Source organism: Chelon labrosus (assembly GCF_963514085.1).
Source record: "Chelon labrosus genome assembly, chromosome: 10".
NCBI lineage: Eukaryota > Metazoa > Chordata > Actinopteri > Mugiliformes > Mugilidae > Chelon > Chelon labrosus.
This window is the reverse complement of record NC_140360.1, coordinates 29287582-29312442: the sequence shown is the minus strand read 5'-3', so window position 1 is coordinate 29312442 and position 24861 is coordinate 29287582. Positions and strand designations below refer to the sequence as shown.

Genomic DNA, 24861 nt, shown 5'->3' with positions numbered 1-24861 from the left:
GGTCTGACTCAATATAGTATAGTATAGTATATAGTTTTTTTTCACCTCACTCAAATGACCCTAAAAGATTTAAATAATATGAACCTCATGGTCACAGCCACGGCCTTCCCATTACAATATATGAAGATGAGGATTCAGTGTCAACCTCTTCCATAGCATCAGTAGCTCACTTTAGAAAATAAGCACAAGAGGGTTGTCATGCAGCCAACTGTCTCTATTTGAAAAGTGTAATTTCTTTGTGTGTGTGATGGTGTATATGCAGAGAGGAAGGTGCTTTTTCCTCTTGCTCACATGATCAACATCCACATGCCATGGCCAGTGTTGTGCAAGTTCACGCTAAACAAGAACTAGTTCAAAGTTCAGTTCTAACAGATAAAAATGAACTAGTTCAAGTTCATAGTTCACATTTTTTAATTTTGAACTAAGTTCATAGACTCCAAAATAAACAGTTCACGTTCATTTTCCCCTTTTTTTTTTTGTTTGTTTGTTTTGTATTTTGTTTATTTATGAGCAGCTTCGAGCTATTCTTGTTGACATGGTGTATGCCGTAAATCGCTTCTTTTCCCGAACGGGGGAATCCCTCCAGATTGAGGGAAACTCACGTCTACGCTCACAGTTGGAAAAATGATGCGTTCAGTTCACAGTTAAAATATGAATGCGTTCATGCATAACAACAGTAACTGACTCCATTTTATTAATGTTAATGCACATTTTGCACCTTTCAATCCTTCCTATGTATATAATATATATTTACTTCTGTCTCTACTTCCTGTGCATTTGTTCATATACCAATTTTGTACTTTTTTGCTCATATTATCATATTTCATTTTACTAGATTTTTACTTATTTATTTTATTATTTTTCTCTTTTTTTTCCTTTTCACTTGTGGTTCTTAAGAGTGTTTTTTTATGTGCAACTGAGCTACTGTGACAAAGAAATTTCCTTCGTGGATCAGTAAAGTCTAAAATATTTTGTACATGATTTTCTGCTGCAATGTCAGTCAGTTCTAAAGTTGGGAATGTTTGCTTGTTCCTTGACCTTACTCGCAAAATGAGAACCTCCTGGAATGGCCACAAACAAGAGGTGAAAGAGTATAAAAAGTACAAGAAGGTAGCTAATGGATTGGTCGGATTTTCATTTTCCAGAAAAATGGAGGAGATTAGAGAAATTTAATTCCCCAGTCATGTGCAGAGGACTTGAAAAAAATCATATTTTTTTCTCATTTTTGTGACCAGTCTATATAACTGCAACCCTTGTATGCTGGTCTAGCCTTTCTTCCCATCGTCAACCGGCTGAGAATATACTATGTAAATGACAGATATATAGTGAGTCTAATGTTAAGCAATATTAATACACCCACCTTTGTCTTATTGGAAGTTCAAGCTATTGATACGAAGAGGCTATTCTTATGTTCATTTGTGTTTGATTCGGTTTTGTAGAAGGAACACAGACTTTCTGCAATACATTTTCCCTTTTGCCCTCTGTGCAAGAAACAACACACATCTGGATGTGTGTTGCTAAGTGGCATCTGATGGTGTGAAATTGGAAACCTTGGATTACAAGCTGAGCTGGGAAAACCAGCAGTGTGTAGATAGTAGTGACATCTGTAATGAGGTGGTCAGAAGAATATCCTTCCCCGTTACATTTTTGTTAGACAACTCTAAAGGAGACTAATAGTTACTTTAGATCATCGTCATGTACTTGATAGAGTTATACATTATAAATATCATAGCAAGAATCTGACAGAGAGGGCAAATGGGAGCCTAAGATTTTTTTTCCCCACTTAAAACAAGCGTCAGTTCACTGGAACACAAAATGTTTACCCCTGGACAAAACAAAAATTATAAAAGTTGCCAAACCAAAAGTCTACCAAAAGCCTCTGAAAATATTTTCAGAGGCTGTACATTTTTGTAGTTGAATTGTGGCATTTAATGATAACACTGTAGGGACAAACACTGAAGTGAAAATTTACACTTGGTGTTTCTGTTATCCACATCTGGAGACTGTGGGTCACCGTAGTCACTGCTGGAATGCACTGACCCCCAGATGCCTTGGCCCATTTAACCCCGTTGACTCTTTGCCACACTAAATGATTACCCATAAAGGGCTCAACTGCACGCATGCACGGACAGGCGGACAGGCGGACAGACGGACAACATGATTACCAAACAGACCATGACTGCAAAGGAGAGACAGGCTGTTGTGGCCCAAGCCCATAGTGATGAGGTCAACATGTACAAATACGATGACCAGTCCGGCGACCGGAAGCCTACAAAGAAATTGTCTCACTAATCATATTTTAAAGACAGTCAATCTAACTTTCATTAGATTAGATTTCAAAAGTACTGTTATCAAACTTTCCCTGGATCATAGTCTGGACCAAACAACCAAATTTTGAGTTCCGTTTGTTACTAATGTGAGGGTTTGGACAGTTGGATCAATCATAGCTATTTACAGTAGGCTATCAGGAAAAGGAGTATCAAGTAGTAGAGGGCAAAAGTCTTTAATTGAAATATGTTCAAAAACATTAAAAGTAATGCTTACATTTTTTATTTTGCGAGAGGAAGCAATGCCAACCAATGTAAATAAACTGTGGAAACAGTATACAATTAGAACTAATACCATGATAATTATAATTTCTTATTTTATTATTTCTCTATTCAAACAGCAATGTAAGGCTGCCCGTCTGAAATGGCTACACGCCAAACCTGTCAGATACCTTTCTAAAAACCAATAAATGCCAAGAGTAGGGAGGCATTGCTGACGTAGGTGATGACAACAGAGAGATTAATATGACATGTTAAGTTCTTTATTTAGCCTTCACCACAACTAACCAGATAAATCTATACAATGTAACAAAATGTGAACCTTGTTCAGACTTTCAGCTCTAAAAAAGACCTTAATCTTTTAACAGAAATTTTGGTTTATGTGTTATCAACTATTATTACATTAAAAAAGATATGACAATTTCATATGACAGTGTAATCTTGACAATGATAAGTACATATTTGGATCAAAATTATAAGCATATCACATAAATACATACTTTATAGTAACTGCTAATTCAAGAGACCAATGAAATGACACAGATGACCATAAATAAATGGTGATCGGATCACCACTTCATATATAGTTGTTTACAGCTTCCATAAAAACAACCAGTATTCTGTATGAAGCAGATCACTGATTGCACTCTGGATTGCAACCACACAAGTGGCATTACATAATCGCATTTGGTGATGCAAAAAACAACAGCAGCAACTACAGGCTTAAAAAGGCATCTGAATGACTGCCTGCTTAGCTAACCAGGATTTAGTTGGCTTTCATCTCTTTTAACCCACTGTCATTAATTAGGGTTTGGCTGCACTCCAGTATCCATCCAATTCTATGCCAGGAACGGGCTGCCTACAACTGCTGCTTGTGGTGAGGACATCCAAGTATACAGGACATAGCTCAATGGTGAATAGGCACAGTTTGGTGAAAGTTAGGCACAAGTCGTCAAAGCAGCTATTCTAAGGCCATGACATGATTGGACCAGTTGGTTTCCAGTCAAGTTTGAGCACTGGATGGCATCATTAAGGCAGGGGTCCACAAAACAAAAACAGACCATCAAAGGAACATCTTGACCGCCCCACAGCGCTTGGCAGACATGCAACAGTTTGTCAAAAGAGGGTTTGCTGTTTGGAAAGAGACTGATTGGATGTGGTGCCCTGCATGGCAGAGGGAGGCAAAGAGAGAAAGAAAGAATGGCCAACACTGGGAGAGGGATTCATTAAAAAAAATCAGGTTTTGGTCAACACCAGTCAAGCCAGACACACTGGCAAAGAGGAAAAAAGGCATTGTGCCCTTGTGGTGGAGGCCAGAGGTCCAATACAGGCTTACTCACTAACTAGCTGACCGACCTGCTAAACACAAAGAAGGCTGCTCACACTCAGATTTGGTGTGATATACATCAATCATTATGACCACTGACAGGAGAAGTAAATGACATTAACCATATTATGACAATATGGTTCTGCTGGGAAACAATTGGACTTTTTGTGTAGATGTTTGTGAGACATGTACCACCCACCTATAACAAAACAGGCACCCCCATCCCATAGCAATGACACTCCTTGATGGCAGCAGCCATTCCCAGCAGGATAAAACCTGACACAGGCACACACACACACGACCAGTTTAGGACCAACTCAGAAAACATGAAAAACAGCACAAGGTGTTGACCTGGCTTCCAAATTCACTAGATCCCAAACTGATCAAGTATCTGTGGGATGATCCACAGAGGCCCCTCCACTCAACCCATAGGACCCAAAGGCCCCCACTAACAAGATTCTGTTTCAAAACACCACAGGACACCCTCAAATGGCCCATGTCCAACCTCTGGCAAGTCACAAAGGAGACCTACACAATATTAGGAAGGTGGTCATGATCTTATGCCTGATTAGTGTATGTCCAGCTGGATTTGGTATGTAGCCAGTGTTTTTCCACTAATGTCCAGTGCTTGTGATGTCCAGGAGGTAAACTCAGGTCAGTGAGGCCTCAAGGCATCTCCACATGTGTGACACAAATGGCTTATAAGATAAGAAGATAAGAAAAACCTTTATTCGTCCCACAGTGGGGAAATTGCAGTTTGCAACAGCATGCAGAAAAGATATAATAATAGATATATAATAATAGATATATTGCACATATTAGGAGTGCTCGTTGTGGAGCCTAACAGCAGGAGGAAGGAAAGACCTTCTGTATCTTTCCTTCACACATCGAGGGTGAAGCAGTCTGTCACTGAAGCTGCTCCTCAGTCCTGTCAGGTCACCGTGCAGGGGGTGGGACTCATTGTCCAGCATGGAGGACAGTTTAGCCAGAACTCTCCTGTCACCCACCTCCCTCACTGAGGGAGGTGGGTGACAGGTGTTAGTAAACACATGACATTTTTTAGCGAGTGGCAAGGCTGGAAAACAAACATGCATCAGGCTTTGGTCATTGTAAACCAAACCAACAGCTATGGCTACTTGACAGCAAACTGCACTAGCATGGCTGGCTAAGTACCTACATCTGGTATTTGGCAGCCATAAAGCTTCATACATGTTGTATATGCAATAGTTATTTAAAGTTATAAGAGGCAAATGTAAAGCAACAACAACAATGCATTGATCCCACATGGGAAATTAATCCTGCTTTTTGACCCATCCATTCATTCACACAGCAGTGTGTAACGTTGGTGCAGTGGGAAAGCAATTTGGAGGTTAGATGCTTGCTCAAGGCACCTCAGCCAATGGGGAAAGCGAACCTGGGTCCCTTCAGCCCCAAGCTGCATCTCTAACCACTACTCCCCACAGCTGTCAGCAGTTGTGGCTTAGCAAAAAATTTAGTAAATGAAGCTTGCTATTGAAGTATCAGCATAGCGTATTGTTTCTAACGTTAGCTAACTTTTTAGTGGGAGGTACCAAATGCTATATTGTGAACGCAGACACAAGCATTTTTGATGATCGCCTCAGCCCAATCCTTTCGTCTTATCGAGTTGCATCACAGGTTTCTTTTTTTCTGATTCAGAGTGGCAGTTGGTATGCAATAAAATTTTAGTTTGGCGTTAACCATAACCATACTCCTCCAATTCTGGCCCCCAACAACGCAGCAAGATGACATTTTGATAACGGTAGCCTCTGTGGTTTTTGCCTCCAGCTAACCGCAGTGACGTAGACGGAACATAGGCTGTAAAATGATCTATAGATCACAGCTGAAGGAAGGTGTGTCTGTTCAGCAAATATACAACATGTTATTTTATTTACGTGGGCTTCAATCTAACCACACATGCACCTGTGATCCTTATCAATGAACATAACAAGATCCCTTGCTCGTTTGCTGGTTTAGTTAACAGTGTTAATATAAAATGGAGGGAGCTCTTTGTTCACTTGGCTTTGTGCTCTATTACAGGCAGGAAACAGTTGGTAGACAACATTTGGATTTCGGCCATCTTTTAACTGCACATGTTACGAACTTACAGGTAATTGAAATCTTAAGATCAAGCCTTTTTTGGATGTACACCATGCACCTCTAGTTGGGATTTGCACACCTGACAATTATGGTAATATAGGTGCAAAGGTTGTCTATGGGACAGAATACAAAACACTCAGAGAGAAGATGAGGACATTTGAATTACGGAGTTTTCAAGAGGGCTTGGCCGCAGAAAGACAGAAGAAAGAGTTCAGTCATCTGAAAACCAAAGTGTTTTGGAAACTCTCCCGTGATTCTAATCCTGTTAGAAATAAACACAAGCTAAAGCACAATACAATTGCTAATCAACAAAAGAATTTCCATTTTTAACAAATCAACACATGTACACACAATTATTAGGGCTCTCTAGCTTTGGTTATGACAGATTATTGAATTTTTTCTAATGAGAAAATAAACATGGCATGGCTATGAGCAGGTGCACAAGGTCACATAAACACAGATCGAGTGGTAAGGTGCTTGAATTATTTTTTATAAATGTAGCTGCACAACACAGACGACACTGCATATGTATTTTTTTTTTCTAAGTACACATGTTTCTGGAGAGTGGGGAATCTATTTTTAACATAGCCATATAAATTGCATGGATGTGCAAATAACACAATGATCAAGTTGAATTTGTTTAAACTTTTGTTTTGTTTTTTGTTTTTTTAAGAAAATCATACCGATTTGTACTGCATAAACTAAAGTTGAGTACAATGGCCAGATAAAAATGATTAGTTACATGTGCAAAAGAGCACAGAAGTATGTGTGGTTATTTTGAAGCTGCATGGTGGTTGTTGTGCAAGATTTAATGAATGCAACCTGTAGATCTTTGGCGCATAGTAACATTTTGATGATGCATGTTACTTCAAACACAAACTGCAGATGAACAAATACTGTGCTAGCCATCTAGAGACAACCGGGATGGAAGGTAATAATGTAACCAAATTACACTTTTAATGTCAAGCAGTTGCTAGCATTTCATCCTACTACACTATTGCCCATGAAGTTGGAATAAAATATTTTGTACCTCTTCTCATGAAATGATTGTGACAATGTGATTTATTCTTGATAAATAGCGTGTATAAGTGTATATCTTCTTAAAACGTCATTAGTCACTTCCAAACATATAGCTGATATGCATAAATAGGAATAAAAAGAGTAATGTGCCTGAAAACAAAATTATTCCAACTTTATAAGGAACAGTGTACATTGAATTTTAGCAGCACTGTGGAACGACACAGTTACAGTTGACTTAAATGCAACATTTTTGAGAAGAGGTATGTTACTGCAGAGGTGGTGAGGTTTTGAACAGACAGTACAGATCTCTAGGCCGCATATACAGCATTTTATTTTTCCACATTGAGAGATGTAGAGGAGCTGCAATACTCAGTAGTGAGTACAGTGGGATTCCTTCGGCCCATGAACCTGTGTACTTGCTGTGACAAACAAAGAAACCATTTTACGCTCTCTCTCGCTCCCTCTCTATTCTGGCTCGCTCGCTCTTCTCACATCTTTCCTCAATGAAACACACCAGTGTAATATGGCTATTTGTGGTCAACACGGCCGTTATCACCAGTCCGAACCCTGCCCTGCATCATCTCTGTTTCACACAAACACACACACAGTCTGTTTGTGAATGAAATGTGTGCTGGACCATTGTGTGTTTCTTTGAAGAAAGAGATCCATTGTTGAATGGGATTGTAACTCCCCTGGGCTTGCTTCCTTCCTTCCTTCCTTCCTTTCCCTTGGCTCATTCTCCTCTTGTCATCTAGGACTTGTTATGGTTATGCTGATGCGCTGCTGTGGGCCTAGGTTAGCTCGCCATAATTCTAATACACACAATACCACTTGGCAAGAAAAGTGCTACTTTGTCACTCTCTTATTCAAAATAAATAAATAAATAAAAGCAGGATGCAGGACTAATAATGTCACAAAAGCTAGATGATGTACTCATTTATAAAAGGCTGAATAGAAATACCCCTCTATGGTAGTCATTTTGAATCCGTTGTGACAAGATGTCACTGTGCATTAACAAGAAGTGACATGATGTCTCATTCTCCTTTCACAGCACCTTCATCTTGTATTACACCCAGGCCTGGTATTGTATAAATAACCAACAAAGAAAAGCGTAGTACACTATCAAGCTGCCTCTCTAACACGGTTTTCCATGTGGCACCACCAGCCTTATGCATATCCACACTTGTCTGTCCACTATTGAATGATGCATTGATTTCAACTCCAGATAGTAGTGTACAACTTTTTTTTGTTGTTGTTGTTGTTGTTGTTTGCAGTTGCAATATGGAGCAGAAGTTTTCTGTCTGGGTTTTTTATGTGTTATACAAAATGTGCAGAAATTGTGGCACTGCCAAAAATACTGCGTGCAAAAAAATAACAACAGAAAGTCAACTGTATTTTATGCGACAGTGGTTGTGGATTTCACGGAAATGGCAGCAGCATCAGAGCAGCTGTTTTACAGTAACCCACATGTATAAATGAATACGACATGTCAAGAATGTCAGAGGAAAACCACATTCTGTCTTGTTATTACCCTCAGTGTCGGTCTTATCTACTGTGTATAGTGGAGCCTTGTTTACCTTGTGTCAATATTCACCAAAACACATTCAATAGGCTCCCAAAGTCTAAGATAGAGAGTTTAATAACAGCTGAAGTGGTTGAGAGAAAAGTTGAATGAAAAATGAATTTCTTAGTATTTGTATGAGTTTGGGTTCATTGTACTGCTGCAGTATAAAACCTTTCTCCACAAAGATGCAAACCTGAGGTTATAGGATGAAGGTCTTTGAAGAGTGTGACTCCTCCCTTTTAAAAGGGAGACAATTCAATGCAGCTGCTGAAATCCTGAGTATCATAACACCCACTGACTAAAATATTCCCGCCACCATGTTTCACTGGGGGTTGATACACTGCTGTATTGTTCTCTCTCCCGTTCACCTCCTTATATACATCCAACTGTTACTGCCACAAACCTCTAACTTGCATTCATCAGTAAACAGAAGAAGACAAGCTTGATGCTTTGATCTGCTGATGGTGTGGTAGATTTTGTTCTGCCTGATGCCACTTTTCTTAAAATAACAATGTGACGCCTGACTCTTTCACATCATTCTAATGTCATGTTTCTTTACAACAATGCTACATAGTAATGTTCTGCTACAAACTGTATTTACAGTATAAAAGGTGAATAATGACTATGAGTTGATTAATAGAAGAAGCCTCCACTGAGTATATCAACTCCACTAAGACACTAAGTTACATATGAATGTGGATGATACAACTCAAAAAAATCTGACCCAAGAAGTACAAAGAAGTTCACGTAGTCGGCAAGATAAATGTGCTGAGATTTGTTCGGTGATCTAGGAATTGTGCCAGTTTTTATTTTACATGTCAGAACTCTAAATCTCTTAAATGTTTCTAAATCAAAATGAAAATAGCAGCCTTCAGAGCTATCATAAAAATGTGTTTAAACAAAAGTATTCGCAGCTGAATTTATATTTCCATCTCAAACTACGGCAACAGCACAGACAGAATGACAGGAGCCAGAAAATGTCAACTCACACTCTTTCATCATGCCAATGTCAATGCAACGTTTGAGACGACAGGCCTGGCAGTGACGCCGGTTGTCCTTGGTGATGGTGCAGCTTCCATTGAATGGACAGGTGAAGGAGGCTTTACGTTTCATGCTGCGCCTACAGGAGTGAATCAAAATAATGACACTCTTATTGTTGATACACTCGACACTCTCATCTCAATGCATATCAATGTTTTAATCTAATCAACAATACAAATACGAACCTCAAACTAGAGAGAGATCAAGTCAAAATGAATTATTTTTTAATTCCTATTATAATTATTCGCCTTTAGGCAGGTGGGATTAAAAAAACATTAAATACTATTTAATTACTGAATACAACTTGGAACCTTTTATAAATAGCAGAAAGTAGTTTGTACTGTGTGTGAGTGAGAGATAGAAAAGGAAAAATAACAGGATTACAGACACCAATGAATAATGAATATTGTTCTGAAAGGATTGCATGCATGTTCATGCAGCCAGACAGAAAAAGACACACTGTACCTCTACATCAACAACAGGGCAGTCTGACATTAGGTTTAACGTAGTTATAATAGCAATAGCAACAATAGCAACACGTTTAGCACAAAATGGACAGCCAGTGTACTAAACCAGTGATATACCATTAATCTCATTGTTACAAACAGTAAACATTTCAGGAAGTATCTGTGAGTTTCTCAAAATGATTCATTATTGATTTAAATTAATATGAACTTAGTAACAATTCCTAAAATGATCCACAGTGTGTCTGACAGAAAAGATCAATATCTCCCAGTGCTGTCTGAAAGTAAATATTAGGTTAATTTCTAAACATTCAGAGGCAGGAAAACTGAACAAAAACACGTTATTTGTAACTAAACAGAACTAATGATGTTCTGTCGATGTAGAAATGAGCAGATTTGGATACAAGCTTGCAAAATAAAAATAAAGCAAACGATGAATAAAGTAAACAGGATGCAAATTCAAAGTGCCTCATCCATATGGAAACATGTCCACATCACATTCAACAGAAACAGTCACTAAAACACAAAATATGAAATGCAGGAACAACACTCACCTGAAGAAACCCTTGCAGCCCTCACAGGTCATGGCATTGAAGTGGAAGCCAGTAGCCTTGTCCCCGCACACCCCACAGATCCGCGGGGCATTGCGGTCGAACTCGTCCGGTCCGACCACTGACGTTGTCACCGTCATGGGCTCCATCACTGAGGAGAAAAAGGAAAAAGAGATTAAAACCTGTATCTAAAAAGATATGAAAGTTGAGAAACTTTCCGTACGCCCATGACTATGACCAACCTCTGTCTAAAAATCAGTTTATTTCCCCTATCCGTATGCTGTGCAGGAGTCTTTGAGTGTGCGCTGGATGGGGAGGTGTGCATTTCTCTCTTCTTATACAAACAGGTGCTCAGCGATTAGCATATTTAGCAAAAGACACTGACAGCCACACTGCTTATAACAGCTATTGAATGAGTCAGCAGGCACAGGTACATGCAAATGCACACACATACACAAAATCTTAAGTTTAAAAGTTTGACATTAGAGAGCTAATGATAGAAAAGAGACATTTTCCAGAAGCAAAGAAGTGAAATGACTGATGCATTTAATAGGATCAACATGAAATCCACCCCCCACCCACACACACACACACACACACACACACACACACACACACACACACACACACCATCTGGTCATCCCTTATGAGATAAACAGCAGCAGAGTAACATACACTGACAGGCAACTGTGAGCACAGTCATTCATATCAATTTTTCCCCCCCAATGTGCCTCGGCCTTAAGCTCAACAGAAAACAATATTTTGTATGACTTTTAAAAGGATGATAATATCAATAAATAAATTGAAAGTTCTGAAACTGAGGAGTCAATGATGTGGAAACAGAAAAATAGAAGCTCCAGTAACGGATGCAAAGAGCATTGCGTTTTACAATGAAGATGGGCAATTTAATTGCGTCACCAATGGCTTAAATTCAGGTTTTCATTCATATTTTAACTTTGAAAACGAAGGCCAAACCACGAAGAGGAACAGAGAAGACTATATAATAATATAGGCAGTGGTAATGGCTTTCATGTCAAGCCAAGGAGAATGAACAACTGAGAACAAAAGAGGCAAAATGACAAGACAACTGTATAAAATGCAAAGAAACTATGAAAAATGTAACAAAGGATGGAAAAGTCCAATTTGTGACAAAACAACACTGCAGAGATACAGGTCATGCGACGGGTACACATCTCTAAATCAGGACAAAGAGAGGAGGGGGATGGATGGTATGAACTTAAGCACAGAATGAGTCACGTGGCTGCAGAATATAGCCTGTGGGGAGATTCACAAAGAAGTAAGACTACCCTATGTCAAACAAGGATAAAATGATAGGTAGAATTTGCAGAGTAGCGAATGAATGGTGAAAGAAAATGATGCAGGTAAGAGTAAACACAATCATAATCTCACTCATTTAATGTTGATTGTATCCTGGCTAGATGTAAGCTTAAACACAGGCTCCGAGGATAATACACATTTCAGACATGTGAGCTAGGGGCATCTGGCTGTGAAGCATCAGCTACTGGAATAAGCACTGGGAAAGCGGGACACACACTAGCATGGACACACACTGGCAGAATATTAGTTTAATACATGTTGACCATCTATGCCAGGCTTGTGTGTGTATATGTATGTGAGAGATCTCAGAGGAGCACCAATGTGCATACAAAAGCTAGACATGCAGCATTAGTCATCACGTCACAAAAACAGGTTTGTTTACTGATGCAGCAGCAGGTGAATAATGAAATTACTGGAGAGGGCAAAATAGGAAGAGTTCATCAACAAACAAAACTGCCTGCAATTTCATTAGCAGTGCTGATTAACAACAGTGCAGTCAGGCTCCAGGTCTGTAATTGACAACCGTAGCATAATTCTTCTTCTCTGTCACTTTTCCCTCACTTGTTTCTCATTTGTAATACTGCTTAATAATTAGCATTTTTATTTAGTTATAGTCAGCATGTTAAATTGCTAAAGAGGAGATGGCATTTTAGCAATTCACAATATATGTGTATATCACATAGTACACATAATATCAACTAGTGTCAGCACCATCCTCATAGCATCTTGTAATGATGACAGTGACATGGATGTGTGATTATTAAGCTGTGTGTAATGGATACTCCATGGATTCATTTTAATGAAATCTAGTACGTATGTGACTTATTATACGCATTAAACAATTCAGTCCCATTACCTTTGAGTGAGTGGGCAAAAATATACACTCTAAGTACATATACTGTTAAGTATACAGTCCTAATCATAATATGAATCAATACATATATGGACATAGAAAATGTGAAAATATGTAGTTTTCTTATTCTCACAATTATAGAAATTTGAACATCTTTTACTTATTGTTATTATTTTTTTAATTGTGCCAGGCATTTAAAAAAACAAAAATGATGTATAACCCAAACAGTTAATACATATTTAGCTAACCCTAAAGAGGGGAAACTACAGAAATTCTGCTCACACTAATAAGAATAAGAAAACCTTTATTTGTCCCGTAATGGGGAAATAAATGGTAAATGGTAAATGGCCTTGCTTTTATATAGCGCTTTTCTACCTATTGGTACTCAAAGCGCTTTACAGTCATAGACACATCTACCCATTCGCTCACACAAGCACACACACATTCACACACCAGTGCCACGCACTGGGAGCAACTAGGGGTTCAGTGTCTTGCTCAAGGACACTTCGGCATGTGGCACATTCCGGGGATCGAACCGCTAACCCTCTGGTTCGTGGACAACCCGCTCTACCTACTGAGCCACAGCCGCATAATATTTATATATTATTTAGATTATTGCATCATATCAGAAAAAAATGAATGAACCACTTGGAGTGTTTTTAATGGGAAAATGGATTAGGGGTTATGGTATACTGATCCACACTCCAGTCCAGTATAGTAGAACTGGGTAATGCACCTATGATGTGGTTTACTAACCACTTATCAAACCATCTTCATAGCTTGATAATACTTTGCAGTGAAAGAAAAAAGGAGAGGACTACACAAGTGTGGATGACAAAATGGTTGTTAATTTAAATATCTGTCAACTGTAGTATGCCAGCTAACGCTACCCACAAAGATACAGCACAAGACCATTAGCAGAGTCATTTCTCATTTATTATTGTGAAAGTACTGACATAATCATCCAGATTTTAAATCTTAAATATCAACCACGTTTAATAGTACTTAGGTTCCTGAATAGTCAATAAGTTGCTCTGTAAACATCTGAAAAAAAAAAATCTTGTAATTATTATTTGGGGTCCATGCAACGAAGTTGCAGGATCCTATTGATTTTGTTGCGATTTTTATTCTTCTTCGTCACCTTCTGTTCCTTCTGCTTAGTTAAAGTGTCTGCCCAGGACAAACTGCAAGGGCGAAAGGCATCAAAGTTGGTAACTTGGTAGAAGTCCTAGCATTTCACTTTGCCAAGGTGTCAATACACATGTCTACAGCTAGGTGGCGCTATAATAAGCCAATTTACATTTTGCCTCATATCTCAAGAACCATGTGCCCTAGAAACAAAATTCCTCCCAAAATTCTCCCTCTGATTCCTTACACAGCCCTGGTTCTAATGGACCACGCCCATTTCCGACTGCCATTTTTTTCAGCCATTTTGAAAAAATTGCACTTCAAAGCAAAATCAACTCCTCCGAGCCCGTTCATCCAATTCTCACCAAACTTGACATGTATCATTTATGGACAAAGATAATGAAAATTCTTCAAAAGAATTTTAGCAGGGTTATTGATTACAAAGTTAATGGCTAATAATTTTTACGGCGTGGCACAGTATAACTCCAAAGCAAATATTTTGTGAAGTATATACCCAAACTTAATCAAACTTCATATCATTGACAATAATATGATTCTGTACAAGCACCCCAACTCAAAGGGGACGCTACAAAAGCAACATTTCAATATCTCAAAAACTGCAACAGCTAACTTTATGAAATCTGGCATACACAATCTGTAACATATTGTGTACACGCCCATCAAGTTGCGTGACATTATGTCTACAGGTGACACGGAAACATTTCATATGACTTTAAGGCCTATAATTTTTTAAGTATTCACCCAATCCTTATGAAACTTAGCAACCGTCATTATAACATGATTGCGTACAATCATGCCAAGTTTCGTGAAATATGGGCTGTAGGGGGCGCTACGACAACTACATGTTTATATCTCACAAACCACCACAGTCAACTGCTTGAAATTTGACAATAATAATCTGTGGATGACTCCTACCAAGTTTTGTGCAATATGGTCTATAGGGGGCACTATTGGTGACATATGCCTCTGCGTCCCGCTCGGGAACGTCTTCGCCATGGCATGGACCCCTTTATGATCGTTTGCAATTCATCTAGTTCCAAAAAGTCTTTGAAAACCACAATACAGAGCAAAGATTGAACAAAATTTCTTGATCGATTTTCATAAGGGGTAATTAATTCAATTCAATTCAATTCAAGGGGAGGGACACAAAGCAGTTAACATGCTATACAGTAATAGTACAGAATTACATGACTAGTAGTAGATAGGAAATTAGAGGGCAAGAGCTCTGTGCCAGAGAAAAGAAAGTGGAGGATGCGACAGAGGAGAGAGAAGAAAGAAAGAAAGAGGACATGTATTTGGTGCATTGTCCCCCAGCAGCCTAGGCCTATAGCAGCATAACTATGGGATGGTTCAGTCCAGCCCTAACTATAAGCTTTATCAAAAAGGAAGGTCTTAAGCCTGACCTTAAAAGTAGAGAGGGTGTCTGCCTCCCGAACCCAAACTGGGAGCTGGTTCCACAGGAGAGGAGCCTGATAGCTGAAAGCTCTACCTCCCATTCTATTTTTTGAAATTCTAGGAACCACAGGCAGGCCTGCACTTTCAGACCGAAGTGATCTGTTGGGATGTTATGGTACAATGAGGTCTTTAAGATATGATGGAGCTAGGCCTTTGAGGGCCTTGTATGTAAGGAGGAGGATTTTAAATTCTATTCTAGATTTTAAAGAAAGCCAATGAAGAGGAGCTAAAACTGGAGTAATATGATCTCTCTTGCTAATTCCTGTCAATGCTCTTGCCGCGGCATTTTGAATCAATTGGAGGCTTTTTAAAGAGCTATTTGGACAGCCAGACAGTAATGAATTACAGTAATCCAGCCTGGACGACACAAATGCATGAACTAGTTTTTCAGCATCACTCTGAGACAGGAAGTTCCTAATTTTGACGATATTACGCAGGTGAAAGAAGGCAGTCCTGGTTACTTGCTTTATGTGCAATTTAAACGACATATCCTCGTCAAATATAACACCAAGGTTTTTCACGGTAGTACTGGAGGCCAAGGTAATGCCATCCAAAGAAACCACGTGATTAGGTAATGACTCTCTGAGATGTTTAGGACCAAATACAATGACTTCTGTTTTGTCTGAGTTTAAGAGTAGGAAATTACAGGTCATCCAAGCCTTTATGTCTTTAAGGCATGCTTGGAGTTTAACCAGCTGATGAGTTTCATCTGGTTTCATGGATAAATATAGCTGGGTGTCATCTGCATAGCAATGGAAGTTTATGCCATGTTTTCTAATAATCTTGCCTAATGGCAACATGTATAACGTAAAGAGTATTGGTCCTAGCACAGAACCCTGAGGAACTCCGTAACTTACTTTTGTATAAGTAAAAGAATCATTGTTGACATGGACAAACTGGAATCTGTCAGACAGATAGGATTCAAACCAGCCTAATGCAGTTCCTTTAATCTTGATCTCACTTTCAAGTCTCTGTAGTAAAATATTATGATCAATAGTGTCAAATGCAGCACTAAGATCTAGCAGAACAAGTATAGAGACAAGTCCACTGTCTGAAGCCATGAGGAGATCGTTGGTAACTTTAACCAGAGCCGTTTCTGTACTATGATGAACTCTAAAACCTGACTGAAACTCTTCAAACAGACCATTCCTGTTTAAATGGTCACACAACTGATTAGCAACAACTTTTTCTAGAATTTTGGAAATAAAAGGAAGGTTGGAAATTGGTCTATAGTTGGCTAGAACACCTGGATCTAATTAGCCAGTATATGAGCCAGCTGACTGTTCAAGGCAGTGTCATTTACAAGGTGCAAGCAGAACAGAACCAAACTGTTTTGTTAAGAAAGCTGACCACTGGACACCTCATATCCTCTCTACAGGCTTGTGACTGTTATCATGCACTATACATAGAGGCCCTGCAGGTACTGACACAGTAACAAACCCCAATGCTACATCAATAATGTCACCAAATAGTCAACACCAATATTTGGTGTTATATATAACTTTCCATTTTCCAACTAAACCCACAAAATGAATTCCCAGTTCAGAGTTAGATCATGAGGGTGTGCATGCGCACAGTGAGGTACATATGCAAAGCAGAAGAGGAAGATTTTTATATGTAACAGGACCCCATTCTCCCTTGTGTTTTGCTTAACCACTGTGTTGCACACATTATTCATTTAAAACAAACCAGCACAAGTAACATTTAGGGTGTCATGGCAACTGCAGTCTAGCATCCTTTTAATGACCCGTTTCTAAATACAGTGTGTACGTTTCATTCCTCTTTCTCTCTTTCCCTCATGTTTGAGGCTGGATTAGAGCAGAGCAGCTCTGCCTGTTTATGCTGATGCCGATGTTATTTTCCTCTGTGTAGCAGTGGACTCTGCATATGAGTGTCATCTAATCATGTTAAATTCATAAACCCCCTCTTAGCATGTAAAAAGTATTTTTGATGAGGCAGGATATTTACACCAGATCATCATGAAGTATATGGAACAGATGTTCACCGATACTGAATCACTGGAGAAAATAGGTGCTTTTCTGTGTCCTTACAACTGTCGCAAGTATATGAGTATATACATTTTTCACTGTATGATAAACCACAACACGCTGCAGTTATTTCTGGATGCAATGGTAGGTTGATCTTTGCTATGATATTGGTCAACAAACAACTTAAAAACTGTATTTCCATTTGGTAGAGGTTACAAGAGGGAAAAAACACAGATTCCTAGCATTATAACCTTTAGTTCACATTAAAGTTATGGAAATAACAATAGAATATCTATGAGTATTAATACCAGTAATACTGTACTAATGAACAATAAAACCACCTGCACTGGAAAGTACAACACAAACATGAACAAAGCCCACCCAGGGGAGTGGAGAAACCGTTGCACCTCCTTCACAGCTGCATGTAGTTCTCGTGACTTTCTGTCTGCTTTTCCATTCCCTTTCTGTGCCCCTTGGAGGCAAGTCAAACTACTGTGCTGCATTTGTCTTCATGCTTCCCTCCCATCATAAATCTGATGTTCCAGTTTGAAAAACCTATACAGTCCATGAGCTACTTAAACAGCAGTACCACATGACCTGGAGGAGTATGAGTATGAGAATTAATATCTACTATATACTAAAATAAACTTTAGGTAGACTCAACATCACCCTATGTGAGGATTTCTATTAAATGGAACATAGAGTCAACTTGTCAATGTATTAATACATCTGTGCCATCAAATATCATTGCTATGACTGAGCCCTTTGTCACTACAATACTGTAACAGAGTCTGATTATTAATGCAGATCTGGTGGCCTTTGCATGCATGTGCTGCAGTCACAACACCAGGAAACACAGACTGACAAACTAAAAATTGTGGGTTTTGTGGAGAAAGAAAGCATTCGAAAGTTTAATAACTACTCTCACACAAACATATTGCAGAATAGAAGCAAATGGAAGGCAGGCTTGTGTACAGAAATTATTTTAAGACTGTTAGTTCTGAACTGCTGATCACAGCGGCAATACGTAAATTATGGTATTACAGACATATCCCTAGCAACACAGTTCCTCAGTTCCTCAAGTAGTGTTGTACTTGTGCAAGTTGACACTAAACAAAAACGAGGTCAAAGTTCAGTGCGAACAGTGAAGAACAAGTGAAGTAGTTCAAGTTCATAGTTCACATTTTTTAATTTTGAAGTTCATAGACTCCAAAACGAACACTTTGTGTTCATTCTTTACGTTTTTGTTTTTTTTGAGCAGCTTCGATTTATTCTTGTTCAGTAGAATCTCTGACTGACCTGCCCATCCATCCCCAGCCCGTTATATTTTTTCCACCAGGATCCGTACTGCTCTTTTGAAATAATCCTTGACTGTATATACTTGGAAATAACTTAAATGTTTGTGTTGACCAGTTGCTTCTGCGGTGACGGAGGCAGAATCTCCTTCAGCTGCACCAGACATGCTGTATGCCATAAATTGCACACCAACTGACAGCTGTCGTAAAACCTTTTTTTTTTTGTTTTTTTTCCCCTGAACTGGGGTGAACGTTGTCATTTCCTTCCAGACTAGCGAAACTCACATCTACGCTCACAGTTGGATAAATTATGCGTTCAGTTAACAGTTCACAAAAATATGAACGGCGTTCATTGAACACGTTCATGCACAACACTGTCCTCAAGGGGAACACTGCATATTTAAAGAGTCACATGGTTAAGCAGTAAGATAATGTTAGGCAGTCTTGGCTGGTTTCTTGAACAGTAGTTATGTTACATGTTTACAGGGTGGCCATGTGCTACTGAAGTGGACTGAACTTAGTGACAGGGAATCATAAAGAGACTGTTCCTAAATTGAGGACCTGAGTTAACACTAATGAGCCAGCAAGCATATGTCCTTAAACAAACACACATAAACCCTACCAGTTGCTCCACTGCTGGCCCTGACCTCTGACCTCTGAGTGCAGTTGAAAAGAAAAAAAGACTATTTCCGCACAGGAATCAGTCAAGTATCACTCCTTTCCAAATCCATGACTGCTTACAGAAAAGCTGACATAGGGGTGGCTGTGGCTCAGTAGGTAGAGCGCGTTGTCCACGAACCAGAGGGTTAGCGGTTGAATTCCTGGAATGTGCCACATGCTGAAGTGTCCTTGAGCAAGACACTGAACCAGTTGCTCCCAATGCATGGCACTGGTGTGTGTGCTTGTGTGAGCGAATGGGTAGATGTAGGTGTAAAGCTCTTTGAGTACCAAATGGTAGAAAAGCGCTATATAAAACCAAGGCCATTTATCATTTTCACGCTGACAATTAAAATTAGGGGTGCACGATAATTCTGGAATCTGGAAATTATGACATCATTCCGATAAGTCCGATATAACGAATGGCCCGATAATATATAATATATATTTTTGTCAGTACTGCGGTGTGAATGGTTGTTTTAATAAATCGCTCCAACTCCCACATGAGACCTGAACTGCCTGAAGTGAATGCTGCGTTCAAGTGGCATCGGTATAATCGGAAAAACAACATTCTGGCTGAACAAAATCATTAAAATACTCCCTCATGTCGGAAAACAACTCATCAACTCGGTCATGATTTTGGTAGTAGCTGCCATTACCCAGGATGTTACACATAAACCACAGAAACATAAAAGGTCGGAAAAACAACTCTCAAACCGGGAACAGGGAACTTCCGTCACCACTTGAATGCAGCACAACGTGCATACGTTTGTAAACAAACAACATGGCGGCGGCGGTGGTGGTGGTGTGGGACTTTTTCAAAGTTTCTGAGGATGACATTTCTCTGGCTGTTTGTAATAAATGTTTAAAGAAAGTGCCACGAGGTGGAAAAATCAGCACCAGCTTTAATACCTCGAACATGAAAAGTCATTTGAAATAGCCATAGCCGTCGATTCGATGGGGTTCTGAAGGCGTATGAGGACGCCAGCGAGGTTAAAGAAGGTAGCAGGCTAGCCGGAAAGAAGACACCTAGACTTGTACCCATTGGTACATATGTTATCGGTTATCGGTATCGGCCTTTGGAAGCAGAAAGTTATCGGTATCGGTTTTTTAAAAAAGTTATCATGCATCCCTAAATAAAATTACAAGCTTTGGGAGATGCTAAAATGATGTGTAACATATTTGCTAGAGAACTAACAAACAAACAGCCCCCCATAAATAGATGGTGTAAAGAAATGTGGTGCAAGTATTACTACTGCAGGATGAATTACAGCTCACCGATATCACCTGCTGTGAAGCAGCATGCTAATGAATTGTGTTAATGAATTGTGCTAATGAAAAAATCGTTTCTGCATCCTCTAATTAGAAATCTGGTTTCGCATAACAAATCTCACAAGATTGCACAACAAGATTAGCCCACGTGTGAGGAAGATCGAAAACATGAAACTACAACCCATACAGCACCGTCAAGCCTGAGACATGTTATAACTGCAAAGTCATACATGTGAGGTTGTGCTGAAAAGAATGATACCAAAAAAGGCAAGGTAAACTGTTTTTCAGATGAAATATAAAGGTAAAACCAAAAGCAGTCAAAAATGTCCAATTATACTATAGACCTCAGAGGATTAATCAACTCTAATCCAATATCTGTTTATTCATTCATGTTTTTCTAAATGATAAAGCTGTACACAGCAATTTTGTTTTTTAAAAACAGAAATGGGCTTGTGTTTATTGGAACTTACTGTTGATGTGCTTTTTTAGGTAGGCTGCTCAATATCAGGCTAAATAATAGGACACACTGTTGTCCAACAACATTTCCTTTGGTTGATGAAAAAGCTGTGAGACTTGAAAATGGGCCTCCCTCTCTCCTTCCACTCTTCAAAGCTCAGCAGTAACCCACTATGTGTGAGTTCTGTATAAGGTCCGTCAGTGTAGGAGGGTAGTATAGGAGAAGGACCATGTTGCGTTTAGAGGGGTTCCATCTATAGGTGGCTCAACAGGGAGTATGGCCTACTTTTACCACCAGCTGCCTCACAGCGGGCCTCACTAACAGCTAACTGCCATAAAATCCAGACCAGTACAACACAACAAAGTAGCATCCGGATCAGAGCTTAACACACTCAAAATCCCACCAGCCAATCGGCTACTTGCATTTGCCTACAAGGATGATGCAGAAAAACTTCAGTCTCTGTCATCTTAGGGTTTGACTTGTTTTGTTTACTGAACTGCACAGTCAAAAACCATGAATCAAATTCTTTTTGACAAGGTGGGTTTTCTCTATAAAAACATTAGCAACCATCAATTCGATTTTGGCTCCTGGACATCAAAGGTAAGTCAAGAAATCACAAGAGTAATGGTAAATGGCCTTGCTTTTATATAGCGCTTTTCTACCTATTGGTACTCAAAGCGCTTTACAGTCATAGACACATCTACCCATTCTCTCACACAAGCACACACACATTCACACACCAGCCACGCACTGGGAGCAACTGGGGGTTCAGTGTCTTGCTCAAGGACACTTCGGCATGTGGCACATTTCGGGGATCGAACCGCTAACCCTCTGGTTCGTGGACAACCCGCTCTACCTACTGAGCCACAGCCGCCCCGAGTAGCAGAACATAAATCCAAGCAACCTAGTCAAAGCCTCAACAGGGCAGCACAGAGATGAAAGCTGCTTCTCTGAGTTGGTGCTCAGCAGTGTGTCAAAGAGAGATTAAAATATTCCTTTAATCTCAGGTAGACAGATGATAATATTCTAATTTGCATTTTGTGTAACACACAGATGCAGGCTGTATGTTACATTCACGCACTTTATTATCTGTACAGTTCCTTTTCTGTTTAAAACTGTCCCCTGTTTAATTTGGCTCCAGAGCTACTTTTAATATGGTATTTGTATATTTTGTACATTTTATATTTTTCTTTTTTCTTTTCTGATTCTGAAGCTGAAGCTGAAGCAGGAGTGTTAAGCTGCAAAGGCAATAAAACAAGGCAGAAATGTCAGTATCTATAGGCTCCACTAGGCTTCAGTACAATGCCATAAGTCATCAAACATGATAATGTTATCCAACCAGACGCCTGCACATTACCTGAGGCCATCCAAAAAAGTGGGCTTCACACCACACATGCACTTTTGTATGCATGCCAAGTCTGTTTCAAAGATACTAATGTGTCCAATTTGGCTGCAGAAGTATACAACACAGAGCGACAAATGTGATTGGTTAGTATGTGGCACACCCCTTTACACACACACAAAGACTCACAATTAAGTGACCCTCACTTCAGTGATCGCTGGGAGTTATCCACAATGGTTGAGCCATATACTGTCAAAGGGTTGAACCTTTCAAAATAGACTAAAGAAGAATTAGAATAGAGTGTGATCAACGTCTGCAATCTACGCAAAATATTTAAAACCAAAGAGAAGCTGTGTGTTTGTGTGATACAGTGCATACTATTTTTATGTGTGCACCATAAAACTTCAACATGGTTCATGGTCCATCCTCCTTTCAACGAGCTCCTCATCAGTATACTCTGGCTCAAAATGGTAAGGACGTCCATCATAAACAAAGTCGTCGTCCACAGCCTCAGAATCGGAAAAATATTCAGCCATGTTGCAAAAAAACTAGTAGAGATGACATCATCCAGGTCAGAGGTTAGTAGGTCAATCTACAGACCCCGGATGATGATAACAGGTAACTCTGGACTCAACGGGGAATAGCACATACGTTATTTAGAGGCTGTGTTTCGGTGCCCCGATCACTCCTACTGTATACACTGCGCTCCGCTGGAGGGACTAAAAATGACACCTAAGTTATATGGGTGAGTAAACGATCGTATGATATGCCAGAAAGAAGGTCCAGTATGTAAAAAACGGTAGTTCCCCTTTAAAAGTTAGTACAGGACTTTTAAATTACACTGCATCATTTTTCACTAGAGTACCTAATGAACTGGCAAGTATACTTTGAGATAAAATGTTCCTTATTTTTTTTTTAAATGAAATTCAGTCAGTTATAATATTCTGTACTTTCAGTACATCTAATTCTTCCCCTGTTATATACAGGGGTTGGAGGAAGCAGAGCAGGGATAAATACAGGTGGGCACTTGGATCAGTCCAGACATACAAACTCACAGCTTTGTCTCAGTCACACAGAATTGTGAACAGCTTGGGCCAAGCTGTGCAAATGAATAGTAATACGTTAATTAAATTATCATGCGCGTGCATGCACACTTGCGAGTGTACAGCACACACCAGCAGAACGTGGGAACATGTTCAAAATATATTTCCCTCACTCATCAGATTAAAAGCACCAAGAAAAATACACAGGTGGAAAAAAAAGTTATATTTATGGCATCTCACAAGCGTCCCCCTTCGAGGCTTTAGGCCAAAAGACACGTCAGAGAGAACAAACTTGATTTGTGCTTCCTACCCCTTTAACACCACCTTGGTTCTTCTACCTTCCTACTGCTTTCTGTAGCCTAGTCAGTGTAACTTTACAATGGTCAGTGGTCAAAGGAGCATACAGATTAATTCTTGCATCTCACAATTCTTGTTTGGGTGGCCACATTTCAAACAAAAACCATATGAACTTTTTATAATTTTAAATTACTAAGCTGGGTAAAGATATGGACAAACAACCCTTATTGTATTCATCCCATTCAAAAGTGATTACGTGTGCGGAAGTTTAACATTTGATTAGATTAAAATTCCATTTGTTTAAGACGATATTCAATTCTGTTTTGACCCAGGTCTGGCCTCACTCCATGTTCCCTCTCCTGCCGCCAATCCACAACAGCAGCTTTGAACTTTAGACCTTGTTTTCTAGGCAGAGGATGAAAATGAACAGGCCATCGGGCTGTTGGCAGACTGACAAGGAGACGGAGAGGGAGGAGCGAGGGGAAGAGAGGGAGAGACAGAGAGAAGCTTGTAAAGAAAGGAATGAAGTAATGAAAAAAAACGAGGCGGGAACTAAGTAATGAAAGGAGAAAGTGAAAGAGAGGGAAAGAGAGAGGGATTGAAGGGGTAATGGACAAAGAAAAACACAGAAGGGAAACAAGGCTGGTGAGAAAGCGAGAAATGTGGAAAAGAAGACAGTGAGGACATAATGAAGAAATAAAATGTATAACAAAGTAAGGGTTAGAGTTAGGCAGACGTGAGGATAAAAAGGAAGGAAACAAAGATGAAATCTTTCCATTACACACTGCGTGAGCTCTTTGTGGTGATGTCCTCGGGCTGAAAGTTTGCAAATGTAATCCACATAACTTATATTTTTTTAAATGTGTTTGTCAGGAAATTGTCTTCATAGTTTACAGCTGTTTCTTTGCAATGGATGTGTATGGCAGAAAGGCTTTCTGGGGCCCGAGGGTGTCTGTCCAGCACTGTTCCTGGCAGCTTAATTGTAATGGCTTAGTGAGAACTGGGGCTGTAATCTACACACTGAAAGTCGTACTCCTTGTGCATTCGTCTTTCATCAAGGTATCCAAGTATTCAGAACATGTAT

General features: G+C 39.5%; 1 protein-coding gene across 1 annotated transcript in view; it reads right to left on the bottom strand.

The window, feature by feature from the left end:
* The window catches only part of LOC311494943 (vitamin D3 receptor A), a 79056-nt gene that overhangs the window by 20804 nt on the left and 33391 nt on the right, over positions 1–24861 (bottom strand). The window contains exons 3-4 of the mRNA XM_084554224.1: positions 10635–10782; positions 9565–9695 (exon numbers count right to left, since the gene is read on the bottom strand). Coding sequence (XP_084410350.1) covers positions 9565–9695; positions 10635–10780 — 277 coding nt within the window. The 5' untranslated portion in view covers positions 10781–10782. The remainder of the gene's footprint in view (positions 1–9564; positions 9696–10634; positions 10783–24861) is intronic.